Below are 17,992 nucleotides of genomic sequence, written 5' to 3'. Positions count from 1 at the left end.
CGCCCATTGCATAGAAATAAACAAAACCCAACAAAAGTGGAAAAAATAGAGCAAAAAGGCATGTAACTAGAAAAAGCTAAAATGACGCTACTAATAGTGTAACTAATAAAAACACAAAGATTTGTCTTTAAGTTTGACAGATGAATTGCCTATGAGAAAATACATCATCGTCACAAACACCAACTCCGCAACTTTACAGAGTAAAAGACGACATATTAAAGGAAATATTGCATTACAGTACAATTTTTCATTATTATATAATAAGATAAAAATTATATACATAATAATAATAGAATATATAGGATTTGAGTTGACCTCTTGCTACAAATACGTATATTTGCCCCCCATCTGTTTGAGCAACCGGATTTGGCGTCACAGTGATCGCAGAAAACAAATGTGTTTCTTTTAGTGCCATTTTCTCATGAAAATAACATTCCAACCAACTTAGAACTCTAATATTTCATTATTAAAAAAATACATAGCATACCATACATTTGTGACTTCAAATGAAGCGAGCCAAGTGCTTCAATAATGCCGTCATGAAGTTACACCACTAGATGTCACTGTTTCACCAGCATTGACTGCAATGTTCAAGCTAACCAAACAAGCAATGAAAACAATTCGATTGAAAACACTGTTTATTGTATTTAAACATTCTCAGGTGACACGTGTAACAAGGAAGGGTGTGGCCTAAAGTGAACAACGCCATGTTATTAGGCGGCGTCATTACATTATGAAACAAAAAATGATAGCAAATAGGTGGAAGGGGCACACACGTACAGGCTGTCAGACCTTTTTGGGTTGAGGATGGACTAAAAATAAGATTTAAAATAGTCCAGACTTACATGTAATGATCATGTTGAGTCATGTTTTTGTTATACTTACTGCCCTGCCTTTTATTTTGTATTGTTTCCCCCGACTGGTTCCTTTTTTTTGTGCTTCCTCTGCAGATTTTTTTACTTGTGGTGCAGGTTGGAGCAACGAGACAAACCTCCAATACTGGTGGGTCCTCTGGTTTTAAAAGGCCTTTTTGTCACATTCTGGTTTTCTGCCCCGCCTTTTATTTTCTAGCGTTTCCCCCCTACTGGTTCCCTTTTTTAAATGTCTCCTCTGCTTCCGGTGTGGGTCGGAGCAACGAGACACACCCCCAGTACCGGGGGTCCTCTGTTTTTAAAAGGCATTTTTGTCACGTTCTGCTTTTCCGGCCAGCCTTTTATTTTCTAGCATTTCCGCCCAACTGGTTCCCTTTTTTTTAATGTTTCCTCTGCTTCTGGTGTGGGTCGGAGCAACGAGACACACCCCCAGTACCGGGGTCTGGTGGTTTTAAAAGGCCTTTTTGTCACATTCTGCTTTTCCGCCCTACCTGTAATTTTCTAGCGTTTCGCCCCTACTGGTTCTCTTTTTTCATGTTTTTTCTGCAGATTTCTTTGCTTCCAGTGCCGGTACACCCCCAGTACCGGGGTCCTGCGGTTTTATGGCTTCAAAAACAAACACCTTGGCCAGTGCCGGTCCCAAGCACGGAAATGGGATGTGGGTTGGGCGTGGGGTGAGCAGCTCCACCCTGTCAAAAACGTCAACAAGAAAAGCAACTATCAACCCAGACCGGGGGGAGGATGGTTCTCCAGCTGGATAGATGATGGTGCCGGATGGGGAAAGACGGACTGCGGCTCATAAGCGTGGAATCTTCCAGGACCACCACTAGTAAACAAATTGGAGCAGAGATGAAGTAGCGAGGAAACGAGGCCGTCCAAGAAACACCTGGCGATGGGACCTAGACGCTGACGTCCGTAGGCGGGGTTACACCCGGAGGGATGTGGAAAGACCGGAACAGGACCGGCCCGGTTGGAGGTCTGAGGACTTTCTCCCGCAGACTCCTCGTCTTACCGCCAGCCTCGTTGCTCCGCTCCTGTTGCACATTTTTGCCAAACTGTTCTTGAGTTCAAGCTAACAGGTCGCCTGTCGTTTTTCACGAGTGCCTGATTCTCGGACTTTTTGACAATCCCGTGTCCCCGATCCTACACAAAACGTTTACACTTGTACCTCGTTTATCCTTCACATCAAAAAGATGCTGATGAAAATGTACAGAGTGACATCAAATAAAACCACCGCCAGTGTGCGTCGATGAAACGGTCCCGGTCCGTCAGTACGGTCTCCAGACGGCCTCGGCGGCGGCCATGTTCGCCGGGGAGCTGCTGTGGCTGGACTCCACCTCCACGCCCACGCCGTCGCTCTGATTGGGCAGAGACGGGTGCAGCAGAGGCGAGCCGGTGGAAGCGTTGGTGCACGGCGGCAGGATTCTCGGCGGGGAGCGCGAGTCGCCTCCGCCGCCTCCCCCCGCCATCATGGAGAACTGGTACGAGCCGGCGGCGGCGGAGTAGTACACGTGGTACGGCGAGGTGGACTGAAAGGGCCTGTTCTGCGGCTGGTGCGGCGCGTTGGACGGGTACGGCGGGGGCAGGTAGGTGTGGTACCGGCCGCCGGGCGTGGTCGCCATGGCCGTCGCCATGGTGATGCCGAGAGCGCCGTTGGAAACGGGGTTGTGGGGGGGGGTGTAGGTGAAGGCGGCTGCCGTGGCAGGGTAGTGGACGCGCGGGTCGGAGAAGCGTGCGTCCGGCAAAGAGGGAAGAGAGGTGAAAGGGCGCTCCAAGGTCATCCTCGGGTCACCGAACGTCAGGTCAGGACCTGGATGGGAATGAAGTCTTACATTTCCTCCTTAAAGGCGTGTGTGTGTGTGTGTGTGTGTGTGTTACCAGTTAAACGCGAGGACAGATCACCGAGCGCCGAGCGAGTTGGTGAAAGGGGATTGGCTGAGTGAACGCTGGGTGTGGCTATCTGGCCAAGGTAGGGATACGATTGGTCGTAGGACCATGACGGAGACGACTGCATCGGGCGAGCATCTAAGGGAAATTGGTTTTGTAAATTAGACTAAAAAAATCAATAATCACTTTCATAAAACTGCAAATTAAACAAATAAAAAATACTTATAACGGTCAATAATTAGATACAAATTTTTAGAAAAAAATAAAATAATGGTAAATCTTTTCTAAGTTGTAGATGAGACAAAAAATCCAATCAAAAAATTAAAAAAATACGTATAAGTATAATGTTTAATAATTGTTACTTGAAAGCAATTATAAAAATAAATAGAAAATAAAGTAATTGATAACCTTTTTTAAATTGTAGATTTTAAAATGATCAACAAAAAAATTCAAGAATAACTTAAATTAAAATGCAAATTAAATAAAAACTACATATCATTCGATTATTGACTATTAATGAAATCAACAAAAAAATTCCACAATAAAATAACTGTTAATATTTAAATTTGTAGATTAGACAAAAAAATGTAAGAATAATTTAAATAAAAATGAAAATTAAACATATAAAAAAATCACGTAATTATAATGTTAGATAAATATGAAAATGAATTTAAAAATTCATAAACGTTAATCTTTTTTTAATTGTAGATTAAACACAAAAAAATCCATACAAATTTTTGTCAAATTTAAAATAAAAAACATTAAAATACATATAATTATCTCATTTGATAATTAACAATTCAAAAAAACTATGAGAAATAAATACATAAATAAATAAAATTATTGTTTCTATTAATATTTTTTTTAATAAAAACTACATAAAATTATAATGTTTGAGAACTAACTTAACAAAATATGACAATTAATAACAAAAAATCAAAAATAAAATAACTGTTAATCTTTTCATTTGTAGATTAGACAAAAAAAATAAGAATAATTAAAGTAAAAACAGAAATAAAATTAAAAATACATGTAATTGTAACATAAGACAATTGGCTATTACAAAATTTATGAAAATAAAAAATAAAATAAAATAACTGTTGTAGAGGAGACTAAAGATTCTAAAAAATAAATAAATAAAATTGCAAAAAAAAGCATATATAATGTTTGACAATTGACTGTTAAAAAATTATTAAAATAAATGAGTATAAACAAAAACTAAAACAAATATTTTTTACTTTGAAATTCTAGAATACTTGAAATAAAATAGAAAATCAAATAAACAAACAAATACATACTGTATAATACAGTATTCAATAATTGGCTATTAACAACAACAACAACAACAAATGAATACAAAAACCATCTGATATCATCCCAAATGTGTGACGTTTTCCTGTATCGTTGTGTTCTTACCGGCAGACACCTGCGTGTGGGCGGGGCTGGAGAAGGTGGCCGACTGGCGCGTGTTGCCGCTGGAGGCCTGATGGTGATGGTGGTGGTGATGCTGATGATGGGGATGGTGATGATGATGATGATGATGGTGGTGTGGGGGCGTGACTCTCATGGAGCTCCGCCTCAGCTGCTCCAGCTCCGTCAGCCTCTCGGAGAAGGCCAACGACCCCGGCTTGATATCATCCATCTTTTGCCGGTGGCCTGTGGGACGATACATGAGTGAGCTTCCTCCCCCGCCTCACTTCCTCTTTTACACACACTTCCCCCCTGTGTGTGTGTGTGTGTGTGTGTGTGTGTGCGTGCGTGTGTGTGCGTTTGCACCAGCGTACCTGAGAATTTCCACAAATGTTTCCCAGCGAGGGCCACAGAGTGAAAAATGAAAGGATGCAACTTTGCCACTTTCATTTTGTGTCAAGTACAGTCACGGAAAAACCCTTGTTTCTTGATCCATTGTGATGCCTGGTACAACTAAAGGTACATTTGTTAGGACAAATATTATGATGATAACAAATATAGCTCATAAGAGATTCATTTAAGAGCTGATATCAAGCATCGTCCATGCTTTTCTTCATAATAACCAAAATCATTTAAGTTCTGACATGATAGCTACAGCATTGTACTGCCAAAGCATGGAACTCTTATGAGCTATTTGTGTTGTCATTGTTCTATTTGCCCAAACAAAGGTAGCTTTAGTTGTATCAGGCATTCAAATGAACAAGAAACTGAAGAAACAAGGGTGCTCTAATCATTTTTTCCATGACTGCATGCTAAAAAGTGACGTATATTCCAAGAAAAAAGTGCATCTCGGCTTTGTCGTGTAGCTGGAAATTTTTCTACTTCACTCTTTTTTTCCCCATTTTTGCAACTCTATGCTACTAAAATGATATTTTTCCTCATAATATTACAATGTTTATTGTCGTAAAATTAAAACTTTTTCCTTGTTAGAATACCACCACATATTTTGACTTTATTCGTGTAAAATTACAGCTGTTTTTTCCATTTCTGCTTTTTCATTTTCCACCTATTTCAACTTTCTGTTTGCAAATTTTTTCTTGTAATATTATGACTTTATTGCCATAATATTGTCACTTTTCCCCCAATCTGACATCGATTATTTTGTATGTACGTATGTTTAAAAAAAAAAAATTCTTGAATCTTCCAACCCTATGCTACTAAAACGAAATTATTTTTCCTCATAATATTACATTTATTCTCATTAAAATTGAGACTTGTTTCTTGTGAGAGTATGACTTTTCTCTCTTCAACTCTTTCAACTTTCGTTTTGCACATTTGTTTCTTCTATAATATTTCAACCCCCAAAAAGTTCTTGAATAATTCAACTCTATGCTACCCAAATATGATTATTTGCCCTCATAATATTACCAGTTTATTGTCATAAAATTGCAATTTGTTTTCTTGATAAAATACACGATGGCTTTTTTTTCTGTTGATGCTTTGACTTTATTCTCATAAAATTACAGCTGTTTTTTTCCATTTCTGCTCTTGTTTTTTTCCTTTCCACCTATTTCCATTTTTGTACAATTTTTCTTGTAATATTTTGACCCTATTCCCAGGATATTATAACTTTTCCCCCCCAACCTGTTTTTCCAAAAATGACCACTTTATTTGTTTGTTGCTTTTGAAAAAATTACATATTTTTTCTTTCATATTTAAACTCTATGCTACTAAAATGACATATTTTTTCCTCATAATGAGTTTATTCTTATAAAATTTAGATTTTTTTTTGTTTTTTTAAATTTTGACTTTATTTTCATAAAATTACAGCTGTTTTTTTTCCATTTCTGCTGTTTTTATTTGATTTCCTACCATTTCAACTTTCTTCTTGTAAATGTTCTTCCCGTAATATTATGACATTATTCCCATCATAGTTGGGCTTTATTTCTATAATCTTATAACTTTCCCCCCAACCTAATTCCCCCCAAAATACTGTAAAAATTAATTTTGTTTTGTTTGGTCTCATAACATTACGAATTATTTAAAAAAGGACATATTTTTTCTCGAATATTTCAACTCCATTGAAATCCAACTTTTTCCTTGTAATATTTGGACTTTATTCTTTTACAATTACAGCAGTTTTTTTCCATTTCTGCTGTTTTTTTTTTAAATTTGCAACAGTTTAAACTTGTAACTGTTCTTCTTGCATTCTTATGACTTTATTCCCATAATATTTTGACTTTATTCCCAGAACTTTTTTCCGCAACCTAATTCCCCCCCCAAAACCCCCGCTTTTCTTTAATATTTCAGGTCTTGCTACTAAAATCAAGTTTTCTCATTAGATAACTAGATCACTTGTTTTCTCTCTTAATATTTGGACTTTATCCTTGCAAAATGCCTGCTAATGTTTCAATGGTTGTTGTTTTTTGTTGTTGTACAAACGAGGAATTCGCAGCGTCACTCACGTCTGGGCTCCCTGGGGCCGTCCACGGTGATTTTGATGGCTCTCTGGTAGGTGGCCACCTGCGGGGGATTGGTGAACACCGTGATGGTCAAGGTGAAACTCTTGCCTGCCGGGAGGGAAAGACAATCATTGCAACATTGGTTGTGTTGCGCAACATGCGCCGTCACGCACGACGTCAAGGAAAGCCACCTTTTCCACTTTTTCATTCTCATGCAGTCCAGATCATCACATCCAGTACGCACCAATCACGTACTACTACTAACTACTACTAACATGTACAGGTATGTAGCGTGTACTTTAGAGCGCACACAGAGCTGATAAGTTGACATGTTTGCCTCAGCGTAACGGTCGGAGCAGAGAGAGGAAGGAGGTTGGCGTCCATGAGGAAGTTGCTTTGAATACTGCCCTTTATTCACGTGCACTTCCTCTCTCTCTCTCTGTGTGTGTGTTTGTGTGTGTGCGTGCGTGCGTGTGCGCACACCCCGGCCGCTGCGCCCGACGAAGCGCAGGTCGTTGAATCGGGCCACTTGGTTTTTCATGGCCGCCGTGGCGTTGCGGAGCTCGGCCGAGTAGTTCTCGTCGTTTCCCGCCATCACCGTCACCATGGTGCCTTCAGGGACCTCGCCAAGAGCCACCACCTGAAGGACAGCACACTGAAGTGTCAAGGATATTGAATACATACGTTATACAATTATTTAAAAAAACATATAATGTATATCTATCAATTGTATTTAGTATAATAGGATGCATGAATTAATACACATTTTTTATCTTTTACAATCGAATTGATTGATTTTTATGATATTAAAATAGATATCATTTTAATGTATTATTTTAATGATATAATTGTAACATTTTTTTCATAATTAATTATGTAACGTAAGATGAATAAGTACATATGAATGAATTATTAATTAAAATGCAAAAATGCATATACTATACAATTATAACAAATAATATATTTAAAAATGTCTTTAATGTCCATATAATACAAATCATGACTATAATATACAATTTATATGCTTTTCAATTGAATTTCCTGATTTGAATATATTTTGTATTTTAAAGTATGTTTATTATTGAATTGTAATCATTTATTTAATAATTAATGACACAACATAAGATGCATTACTTAGACATTCATTAATCATTAATTACATAAGTTCAATTATAACAATATTTAAAACTATATATTCTGTACGTCACATGATTCATTAATAAAATAAGCAATTTATATGCTTTTCAGTATAATTGATTGATTTTACCATATTTTTATTAAATATATAATCAGTATATTTTTATTAAGTGTGTAATATCTTTTTTATGTATTTTTTTATGATTTAATTACAATAATGTCTTTAATAATTAATGACATAACCGGAAGAGTTATTACCTGCATATGAATAACTCATGAATGAAATGAAAAGTGTTTGTTCAGGGTTTCACTAAAGTCACTAAAAATGCATTTTTATTGTTGCTATTATTATTGTTTTTTTTAATATTTTTAAAAATGGGATTTTCTATAGATACTGTAGATAATGCATAATACAATTTTTTTTTAAATAAATAAAATCCATATAATATATAATAAAATAATATATAATAAAAATCTGACGTAAACAAATACAACAAAAAAATACATATTTTCATATTTATTTATTGATTCATCCACTTTTTCCATCTCCAGCGCTTGCTAACCTTCTTGGCGTCCACTCGTGAAGTGACGAATGACGAATGCGATACCGTTATCAAGGAAAAGTCCAAAATCTGACTTGGGAAATTGCGTATGAATAATAATAATAATATGAATAATAATGTTTTTTTCATTTCAAATATGGGTCATTTATTGAATTTCATGTATTCGATGTTTTTTTCAAATATTTCAATCATTATTTAGTTTTAATACATCATTTATTAAATACAATGTTCTTGTATATGATATATATATATATATATATATATTTCACATGAGTATATATATAATTCACAATCATATATTTTTATTTAAAATATATTTAATTTATTCAATTTAATGTATTCATTTTTTGTTCAAATAAGGAACTATTTAATTTCTGATGTAATTCTAATGAATGAACGATTAAATACAAATATTTTTGTTAAATATTTATATATATATATATATATATATATATATATAATTGAAATTTTTTGGGGGGCAATTCTTAGAAAATAAGAATACTGAATAAGAATACTTTACTTCTCTCAGAAAGAAAAAGCTTGGCTATTTTTGTTGACTACTGTTATGAAGAAGCGACGTTGTTGTCACTTTCTTCAACAAAAGTCAGTCGCAAGCAAGTCCGCTGCTCTACCAACCTGGCAACCTTCTTGTTACTACTGCTAGTACTAGTACCAGTACTACTACTACTAGTACTACAGTAGCACTACTACTACTTGACTGACTGTACGTGATGGAAGAGAGACAAAAGACAAAAGAATCCCGACGCCGTGACACAATATTAGCATCCATTAGGTGAGTGGCACGCACACAAATGTGCACACGCACACACACGCACACGCACACACGCGTGTAGAGTACATGAAGGCATGTTGACGTGAAGTGTAAGCGTCAGCTAATGCATCAAACTCACTCAATCAATGAGTTGTGTTGCTAAAAGCTGCTTTTTCCTCAAATGCTTTTTGGCCCCGAAGTGCAGGAAAAAGCATAGCAAACGTGCACACTCACGCGCACGCACACGGCTTAGACCACTGCATTGCAATTGCTCCTCCACAGTCACATTTCACAGACTTGCATCATGAAAATCCATGCAAAGTCCAAATAAAGTCATAAATATAATCACAAATACGCACGAATCATCACCCAACAAATTAGCTGACAGTAAACAGTCATAATAGTAGGAATATGAATACTTGTATAACAGCAACAACAGTAGTCATTAATACATACCAGCAAATACGCATGAATAAGTAGTAAGAAATATATCATTGGAGTCCAAGGACCTGCTCGTTGACCAAAGCAGCGGTGCCAAGGATCTGCTCGTTAATCTAAGCCACGGTGCCAAGGATCTGCTTGTTAATCTAAGCCACGGTGCCAAGGATCTGCTCGTTAATCAAAGCCACGGTGCCAAGGATCTGCTCGTTAATCTAAGCCACGGTGCCAAGGATCTGCTCGTTAATCAAAGCCACGGTACGAAGGATCTGGTTCGTTAATCAAAGCCATGGTGCCAAGGCCCTGCTTGTTAATCAAAGCCACGGTGCCAAGGATCTGCTCGTTGACCAAAGCCACGGTGCCAAGGATCTGCTCGTTAATCAAAGCCACGGTGCCAAGGATCTGCTTGTTAATCAAAGCCATGGTGCCAAGGATCTGCTCGTTAATCAAAGCCACGGTGCCAAGGATCTGCTTGTTAATCAAAGCCACGGTACCAAGGATCTGCTTGCTCGTTGATCAAAGCCACGGTGCCAAGGATCTGCTTGTTAATCAAAGCCACGGTGCCAAGGATCTGCTCGTTAATCAAAGCCACGGTGCCAAGGATCTGCTTGTTAATCAAAGCCACGGTACCAAGGATCTGCTCGTTAATCAAAGCCACGGTACCAAGGATCTGCTCGTTGACCAAAGCCACGGTGCCTAGGAGAAGCCAGATCTTGAAAAAGGGTCATTGCTTTTATTTGAGAATAAATTGTTGCATTTACTAGAGAATGACCTGTTTGCAGTTTTTTAGGTTTGATTTGGAAAAACAGCACATGATTAGAAAACGCCTTCTGACCTTGAAAGCAACGGGCAGCGTTTTGTTGCACCTCCAGTGCGTGGGCAGCACCGAGCACAGGAAGTTGGGACTGTCCGTCTTCACCAACTCCCCCGGGTGCTCCGACATCACCTGCCCAGAAGGAAGGGTTAAAATGAAGCCTCAGAGAAACACACGGCGCCTTCATGCCGGACCTGCCGCCCTACCAACCTACCATGTCGTGGTTGGCCATGCGCAGCTTGCCCACCAGGGACGCTCCCCCGCCCTCCGCCTCCTGGGCGCCCAGGGCCTCGGCCATCTTTCCCCCGGACGCCAGGGTGGTGGAAGGGGGAGTGTAGCGCCGGCCGAGCGAGGGGTCTGGAGGAGACATTTCTTTTTTCAACTCCAAGCAAATACTTGTGAGGCAAAAATAAGGACGAAAAACATGGCGGTACAGTCCGTCCCTCAAGGCTATATTATATTCATATATGCTTTATTAAATTTATTTTCTTGATCCATTTTTAACACTCTTTCATTGTTATCATTTTCTTCATTTATTTATGATTAAGGTAACAATTGCCAGCTAATATGACACTTGAGCGTTAGCATATATCACACAATTACAACATGTACTGTACATAAATATACATCAGTAAGCCTGAAAAGATTTAGTCTTTCATTGAATGTACTCATTTTGATATATTTTTATTTCACTGTAAATGAAATGTAAGTAAAATGATCAAATTGTAATTCTTTTTTAAAATTATTTGTGAATTTATTCCGATGAATTCAGTTGTTTTGAGTGGTGAGACATTTAAAGGTCATCGTGATGATCAATACTGTCTTCTTTTCATTTCATCGAGTCATTGAAATATATTTTTTTAGTAAATGTATAGATATTTGTATTATTTAATAGCATTTTTTAAAATAATGAACTACTGAATTCATTACTGATTCATTCATTATTTTATTCATTTCATCATTTTGTTGCTACTATTTACAGTATGTATATTATTTGTCCGGACATCCTGCGCACACACACACACACACACACACACACACACACACACACACTCAAACATGAAAATGTGCAAAGAAACGATCTTTTTCACAAAATGAATTCCTATAATTTGACATTTCATTTTGACAACAATTCATACTTTTGCTAGTTAGCACATTTTTACACTAAATATCAACGTTTTATATGGCGGTGCAACACACAAAAAACCCAACATTTATGAACCATTTATGGGCTGCAGGACAATTTTATTATTAATTTATATATATATATATATATATATATATATATATATATATATATATATATGCAGTATTTATTGATACATAAAATGGAAACTTGAAACTTTATGACAGAGGATGCAGCATATCACTCTCACAATAATATTTATTGAAATAAATATTGCAAATATACATTATAAATGTCACACTCAGCAGCCACAGTACATATTTATTAGATTTATTTATTTATTGTTTATTTTTTAGCTTCATTTTGAAATGACATTAAAGGGATGCATCACGTTTTTGAAATATATTTGTAATTTACCTTTTGAAAAAATATAAAAATACAAATATATACTTATATAATAATACTATTAATATATATATTTATTAGATGTAATATATTTATTTATTTTTAGCTTCATTTTGACATTATTATGGGGGTGTGTCACACCAAATACATGTATTATTATTATTATTATTATTATAAAATATTGTTGGTTATTTAACATTTATTTAGCTACAAGAGACCAAAATATGACGTTATTTTATTTCTGATAAATGAATTCCTTGTACAGGTATAATAGAATAAAGCCTGCTGCTGTGTTTTATTATGAGAGCAATAATTGAACATGACGTCACCATGAATGACGAGTTCAAGTCCTACAACATAAATAGTCATTCAAAAGCGTGGTGGTGATGATGATGATGATGTACCGTATTTGGCGTCCCACAGAAAGACCATTTGTGCCCCTCGTCCACAACAAACTTCCGGTAGAACGGCAAATTCGTCAATTTACAACACAAAAAAAAAAAACAGAAAAAACAGTCGTAGACTCCCAAGACTTGTGTTGCTTTCGTTTTGCTCTTCCACGTGCAATTAAATAAAAGTCCTCAAAGCTCCGTCCCGAAGCGTACCAGCATTCTTCAAAAAGACAAAAAAGGGACCTTTTCAACACGACAAAGTGTTGAAAACACTGCAGTGCACGCGCGCGTTTGTGTGTGCGTGCGTTTCCGTTTAATGACAATTCAGACTGGCAGCGGGCTAGCTTTGACCGGCCTCTCATCCGGGCAAGTCAGCTCCCTCGGAACCCGATTGGCTGCCGCCGAACATCAGGCAAGCTGATTGGCTCGAGGGGGCGGGGACAACGTGGAGATCTTAACCAATAAGGTCGAGATCCGTCCGAGGAAAGTGAAGCAACTTACACATAACCGTCCCCACAATTACGCAATAATATTTTAGTAAACTATATTAAACTGCATGTTTCACCTGTAATACGTTATATACAATTCAATATGTGGAAAAGGTGAGCTAAATGACGGGAAGTGCGCTGCTAGCTTGCAATTAAAACGGAGCAATACTGGTGACGGCCCATAGGCGTCAGTAAAGGATCGAAACCTTTTTTTTAAGGCCACAATTACGATTATTGAGAGTTATCAGCATTATTAAATCATTCTTGATCTCATTCTCATTCTTTTGGAACATTTCTTTATTTTAGAGTGCAAATTTTGACAGGTATGTCCTGGGATAGTCACATTTGGTCAGATATGCTGAGAAGTGATACGTATTCCAAATAAAAAGCACATCATTTAGCTGAAAAAACATATTATTCAGATCTATTTCACTCTTTGCTCTATTTTTCTTTTTTTTAAATTTTCCAAATATTGCAACTTTCTTCTGAAATAATCTTCATAAATTTTCCCATGGTAATATTATGACTTTATTCCCATACTATAATAACTTTTTCCCCAACCTACTTTTCCAAAATATGCTATTATTTGATTTTATTTGTTTCTTGAATATTGAAGTCTAGGCTTTTAGAATGATATTATTTTTCCTCATAATAATTACGAGTTTACGCTCGTAAAATTGCACCTTTTTTCTTGTTAGAGATCAACTTTTTTCTCTTATTTTGACTCACAAAATTACAGCTGTTTTTTTTTCCATTTTCACTTGTGTTTCTTTTTATTTTCCAACTATTTCAGCTTTTTTCTTGAAAATTTTCCTTCTGTTTTTATGACTTTTATGACTATTCCCATAATATAACTTTTTTTCCCCCAACCTAATTTTCCCCCCCAAAATACAATTTTATTCAGTTTTGTTTGGTTCTCATAATATTATGAAATATTTTTCCGAAATATTTCAACTCTATCTTACTAAAATGACATCATTTTTCTACACAAGTTTATTTTCGTAAAATTGCCAGTTTTTTCTTGTTTTAATACAACTTTTTACTTTTAATATTTTGACTTAATTCGCATAAAATTACAGATATTTTTTTCGATTTCTGCTGTTGTGTGTGTTTTTTTTTTAATTTTCCAACTATTTTAACTTTCTTCTTGTCAATGTTCTTCTTGTAATATTATGACTTTACTCCCATATTATTATAATTCTTTCCCCATCCTTACAACTTTATTTTGTTTGTTTCTGGACTTTAAAAAAAACATATTTTTTCTTGAATATTGCAACTCTATGCCACTAAAATGACATTATTTTTCCTCATAATTGTACAATATTATTCTTGTAAAACTGCAGCTTTTTTTGCTCTCAATTGGTACATTTTCTTTTTATAATATTTTTGTAATATTTTATTATAATATTATAACTTTTCCTCCAAGCTAATTTTCCCCCAAAAATAAATATTTTTTCTTTAAATATTGCAGAAAAATACATTATTTTTCCTCCTATTACAAAGTTTATTCTTGTAAAATTGCAACTTTTCTTCTCGTTAGAGTACGACTTTTTTCTTTTAATATTTTGACTTTATTCTTGTAAAATTATTGTTGATTTTGCTGTTGTTGGTGGTGTCTTGTTTTGGTTGTTTTCTTGTTCAATTCTATTTTTAGAATGTGCCGGGGGGGGGGGGGGCCTGTAAAAAAACAGCTGTGAGCTGCAACTGGAACATCCTTGGTTTAGTTGTTCAAAAAAAAATTGTTTGATTTTTAAAAATTAATTAGCACTATAATAATTGAAGAATTTATAACAGTAATATTTATAATAATTCTATATTTTCTATTTATTCATTTGTATAATTTTTTATCATGAAATATAATTATTTAAATATATATATAATAATAATAAATATAATTATTTCCAATATTTGATGGATTCTTTGATAGAGATGGAGACGTGACGGATGACACACAGGAATGTAAAAGGGAAATAAAACAACAGATAATTAGCTGATAAATTCTCTAAATTATGGGTGCATTGAACATTTTTTTTTAGGAAATCAAATGACCCGGGGGGCCATTTTGATATTTTTCATTAGATTTACAACAACAACAAAAATGTAAAAAAGCCTAAAGCAATCCCTGTGCATCAGCCTTGTTTTATTAGCTGGTCGGGTTTTTTTGCAATTGCATTTTTAGATGATTTAAAAGTTAAAAATTGTATTTTTTTATTGTAACTTGTAGTATTTTATATGTAGTATTTTTTTTCTCCATTCATTTGAGTAAAATCCTTCTTTCATGTCCAATTAGGAGTACTGTAGTTCACGTGAGAGTAAAAACAGTTGTTGACGGTCTCCTGGTCACACTTGCTATATTTGCTATTTGATTTGTTGTGTTCGGTCCTGAGTCTGAACGCTTGGAGTGAAATGAAGATTTCATTGCCTTAAAGCTGCTGTCGGAAGAGCTTTAAGAAAACGCCAGTCTGCCTCCTGCAAGGCCGTGTGGCCAAAGGGGGAATGATAAAAAATGTAAACGCCTCGTTTCTTGTCTGACCCACAGACAGAAATATTTATATTTCACTTTTCTTATAACTTTGCTTTTTTTTTTTTTTAAACTGATGATGCTCCCTTTTAAAACACACGACGACAAACAAAACCCCCCCTGGAATTAGGAAGATGAAATGTTAGCATCGTGTAAGAACAGGCGGATGAAGGAGGCGGGAGTGTCAAAATAAATGAATAAATGTGTCAATATAACATAAAAAAAAAATCATCAAATATGAAAAAAAGGTAAGATATGATTATTCTTGTTAATTATGAATATTATCTTCAGTGGTGTCACGTATACGATGAAGTTTCCATATATTCAACCTCATTTATTTGCACGAGCATCTTCGACAATAACACAAAAAATACATTTTGAATTGATCTGGAATCTTCTCTCATCCGCACGCGTTCAACGTGAAATATGCGTACAGGAGCATACATTCACAATTCTCTGTTACGTCACGCGTACGAAATTTATACAAAAAAAATTTCACATTTCACATTTTCATTTTTCATTCTTTTTTTTTTACATTTGAAATGGTTAAATTATGTTTTATCTAAATAGAACGAGTAAATATGGAAACATCTTATTGTTATCATTGTAACATATATTATGCATTATAACATTACACCTTCATATATGTCAAAATAATATATCATATTATAAAATATATATATATATATTTTATTATTTAATAATATTCAATATATTAATAATTCTATATTTGTATATATATTATTAATATATTTTGGTCTATAATTATATACAAATATATTATATTTATATATTATATTTATATATTAATGAAATGTTAAATGTAAATGAGATTAATTAATTTAAGCTGGTTTTATATATAAATGTATTCATTTAAAGCCATTTTATTTAAATTAACAAAAAGGAACCATTCATTTAATTAATTTTATTTAAAATCCATTACATTTATTAATTAATTCAAAATTAAAATTAAAATAAAAAAAAATGTCAATAGAATGTATTTTTTTTAACACAGAAAGTGGTTTTGGTTTTACATTTCAATGTATTTCATTTAAATTAAAACCATTTTATTTCAATGAACCAAAGCAAACAAAACAAAAAGGTAAAAAAATGGTTTGTTTTGTGCAAATATTGCACAAATAATGTTTGTGGTGGAGTGATCAGCCCAGCCTGTCAAAAGAATGCTGTAAATAGCAGAAGGATGGAATGGCGTTCGTGTACGTGGATATAACACAACATTATAAAACAGAGTGTATGCACACAGTAGCGAGTGCAAGGTGTGACACCTGGCACAGCCACATGGCAGAACATGCCTGTAAATATATGCAGTATATATCCAGTGTACACTGTCGAGTACACTGTCGAGTGTACGCAGTACACTGTAAGTATAACATCAGCCATGATGTGCAAGAAGGAGTGAAGAGGCTGATGAAGGTGATGAAGTGTGACAAAAGATGTTGCTTTACCAAAGAGTTGGCTGCCTGTTGGGCCTTTCCTCATCAAGAACATGGCCCAGGACAGCGGAGCAGAACCAGAGAAAGCTCCAGGGTTCATGCTGGGATCCTCGGCGGTGGGCGGCGGCCGCAAGTCCTGCAAGTCGCATCCAAAATCAAGCCAACAAATGAAAAGTGTTTTCGAGGTTTCAGCAACGACTAATTTGTAGCAGGGTGACATCAGCTCTGAAGAAAAACAAGCGGGCTGTTTTTATACTCACCTCTCCATGCGTCCGTCCCCCTCTAGCGAAAAGCAAAAAGGCAAAAGGAGAATCCAGTCAAGCTGAATTCATGGCGGGGTCTAAAGCTCATCGCCACAGGGGACACGCGTCCACTTTGCCCTCAGGCGCTTGCTTGGCAGCTGCTAATTTCATTTACAGTTTCCACTCGGGAAAATACACTACATTTTTTTCAGGGGGAGGCTCCCTTCTTCTCCAAGCTCCTCCTGGTTGGGAGTTCGATTGAGGACTAAAGCTCATTAGAAAAACATATTTTGTTTCTTTTGAGGGTTTAGCTAAACCAGGCGCGGGCAAATCTTCAGCCAATTAAAATCATTTGGACAATTTGCAAAACAGAGCTTGCCAGCGACATACACGTCATTACGGTAATCACGGCGGCTCCGAGAGAGGACGAGGCTTAGATACAAAGCAGAGTGGGGGTTTCTTCGCCAGAAGCCGATGTTAAAGCTTTAAAGACACAAGGTTCCGCAGAAAAGTCTCCTTTTTTCCTGTTGTTGGTCGCATTTGTGCCGTGTGTTGAAAAAAAAGTGATTATTATTTACAAGCATGTGAAAGAGGCGGCGACACAAGAGGGAGGAGTTTTATGTTATATTTGATGTAACATTTTAGCGGAACGCAAAATCCTTCCTTCACGCACATTGCGGGTGCCAACCTGCCAATTTTTATTCTGTGTTTTGTGTTTAATGATAGGAGCAGTCGTGGCTCTTAGACTATTTTTCATTTTCTTTCTTATAACTCATTTATTTTAATTATTAATTTGTTTTGTTTATTTCATTTTTTATTATTTTACTTCAATTTTAATTATTCATCATTTTAATGAAATCATGATTTAATCATTATTCAAATTTTAATTTACATTTACATTTTTATGAATGAAAAATGTTTTCATTTCAGACATACTAGAATATTACAAATAAGTAAAAACATTTGTCATTTTTATTTAAGAATGGATACATGGAATATTATATTTAAT

The 17,992-nt window shown here is 35.5% G+C and overlaps 1 protein-coding gene across 7 annotated transcripts in view; it reads right to left on the bottom strand.

Moving 5' to 3' along the window:
• Positions 1 to 371: 371 nt before the first annotated feature.
• Positions 372 to 17,992, bottom strand: part of runx1 (RUNX family transcription factor 1) — a 96,348-nt gene continuing 78,727 nt past the window's right edge. For 4 of the 7 annotated variants that reach the window (XM_054766642.1, XM_054766650.1, XM_054766659.1 and 1 more), the window contains 8 exons: positions 16,754 to 16,877; positions 10,570 to 10,712; positions 10,377 to 10,487; positions 7,115 to 7,271; positions 6,635 to 6,739; positions 4,176 to 4,415; positions 2,751 to 2,897; positions 372 to 2,682 (listed from right to left, as the gene is read on the bottom strand). In XM_054766642.1, coding sequence (XP_054622617.1) covers positions 2,141 to 2,682; positions 2,751 to 2,897; positions 4,176 to 4,415; positions 6,635 to 6,739; positions 7,115 to 7,271; positions 10,377 to 10,487; positions 10,570 to 10,712; positions 16,754 to 16,841 — 1,533 coding nt within the window. In that variant the 5' untranslated portion in view covers positions 16,842 to 16,877 and the 3' untranslated portion in view covers positions 372 to 2,140. Of the gene's footprint in view, positions 2,683 to 2,750; positions 2,898 to 4,175; positions 4,416 to 6,634; positions 6,740 to 7,114; positions 7,272 to 10,376; positions 10,488 to 10,569; positions 10,713 to 12,290; positions 13,144 to 16,753; positions 17,348 to 17,992 lie in introns of those variants that run through there. The other 3 variants (XM_054766628.1, XM_054766669.1, XM_054766679.1) reach the window with 3 other exon arrangements.

The sequence above is a fragment of the Dunckerocampus dactyliophorus genome, chromosome 1, assembly GCF_027744805.1.
Source record: "Dunckerocampus dactyliophorus isolate RoL2022-P2 chromosome 1, RoL_Ddac_1.1, whole genome shotgun sequence".
Lineage (NCBI taxonomy): Eukaryota > Metazoa > Chordata > Actinopteri > Syngnathiformes > Syngnathidae > Dunckerocampus > Dunckerocampus dactyliophorus.
The sequence above is the reverse complement of the archived record's forward strand: the minus strand, read 5'-3'. Positions and strand labels throughout refer to the sequence as shown.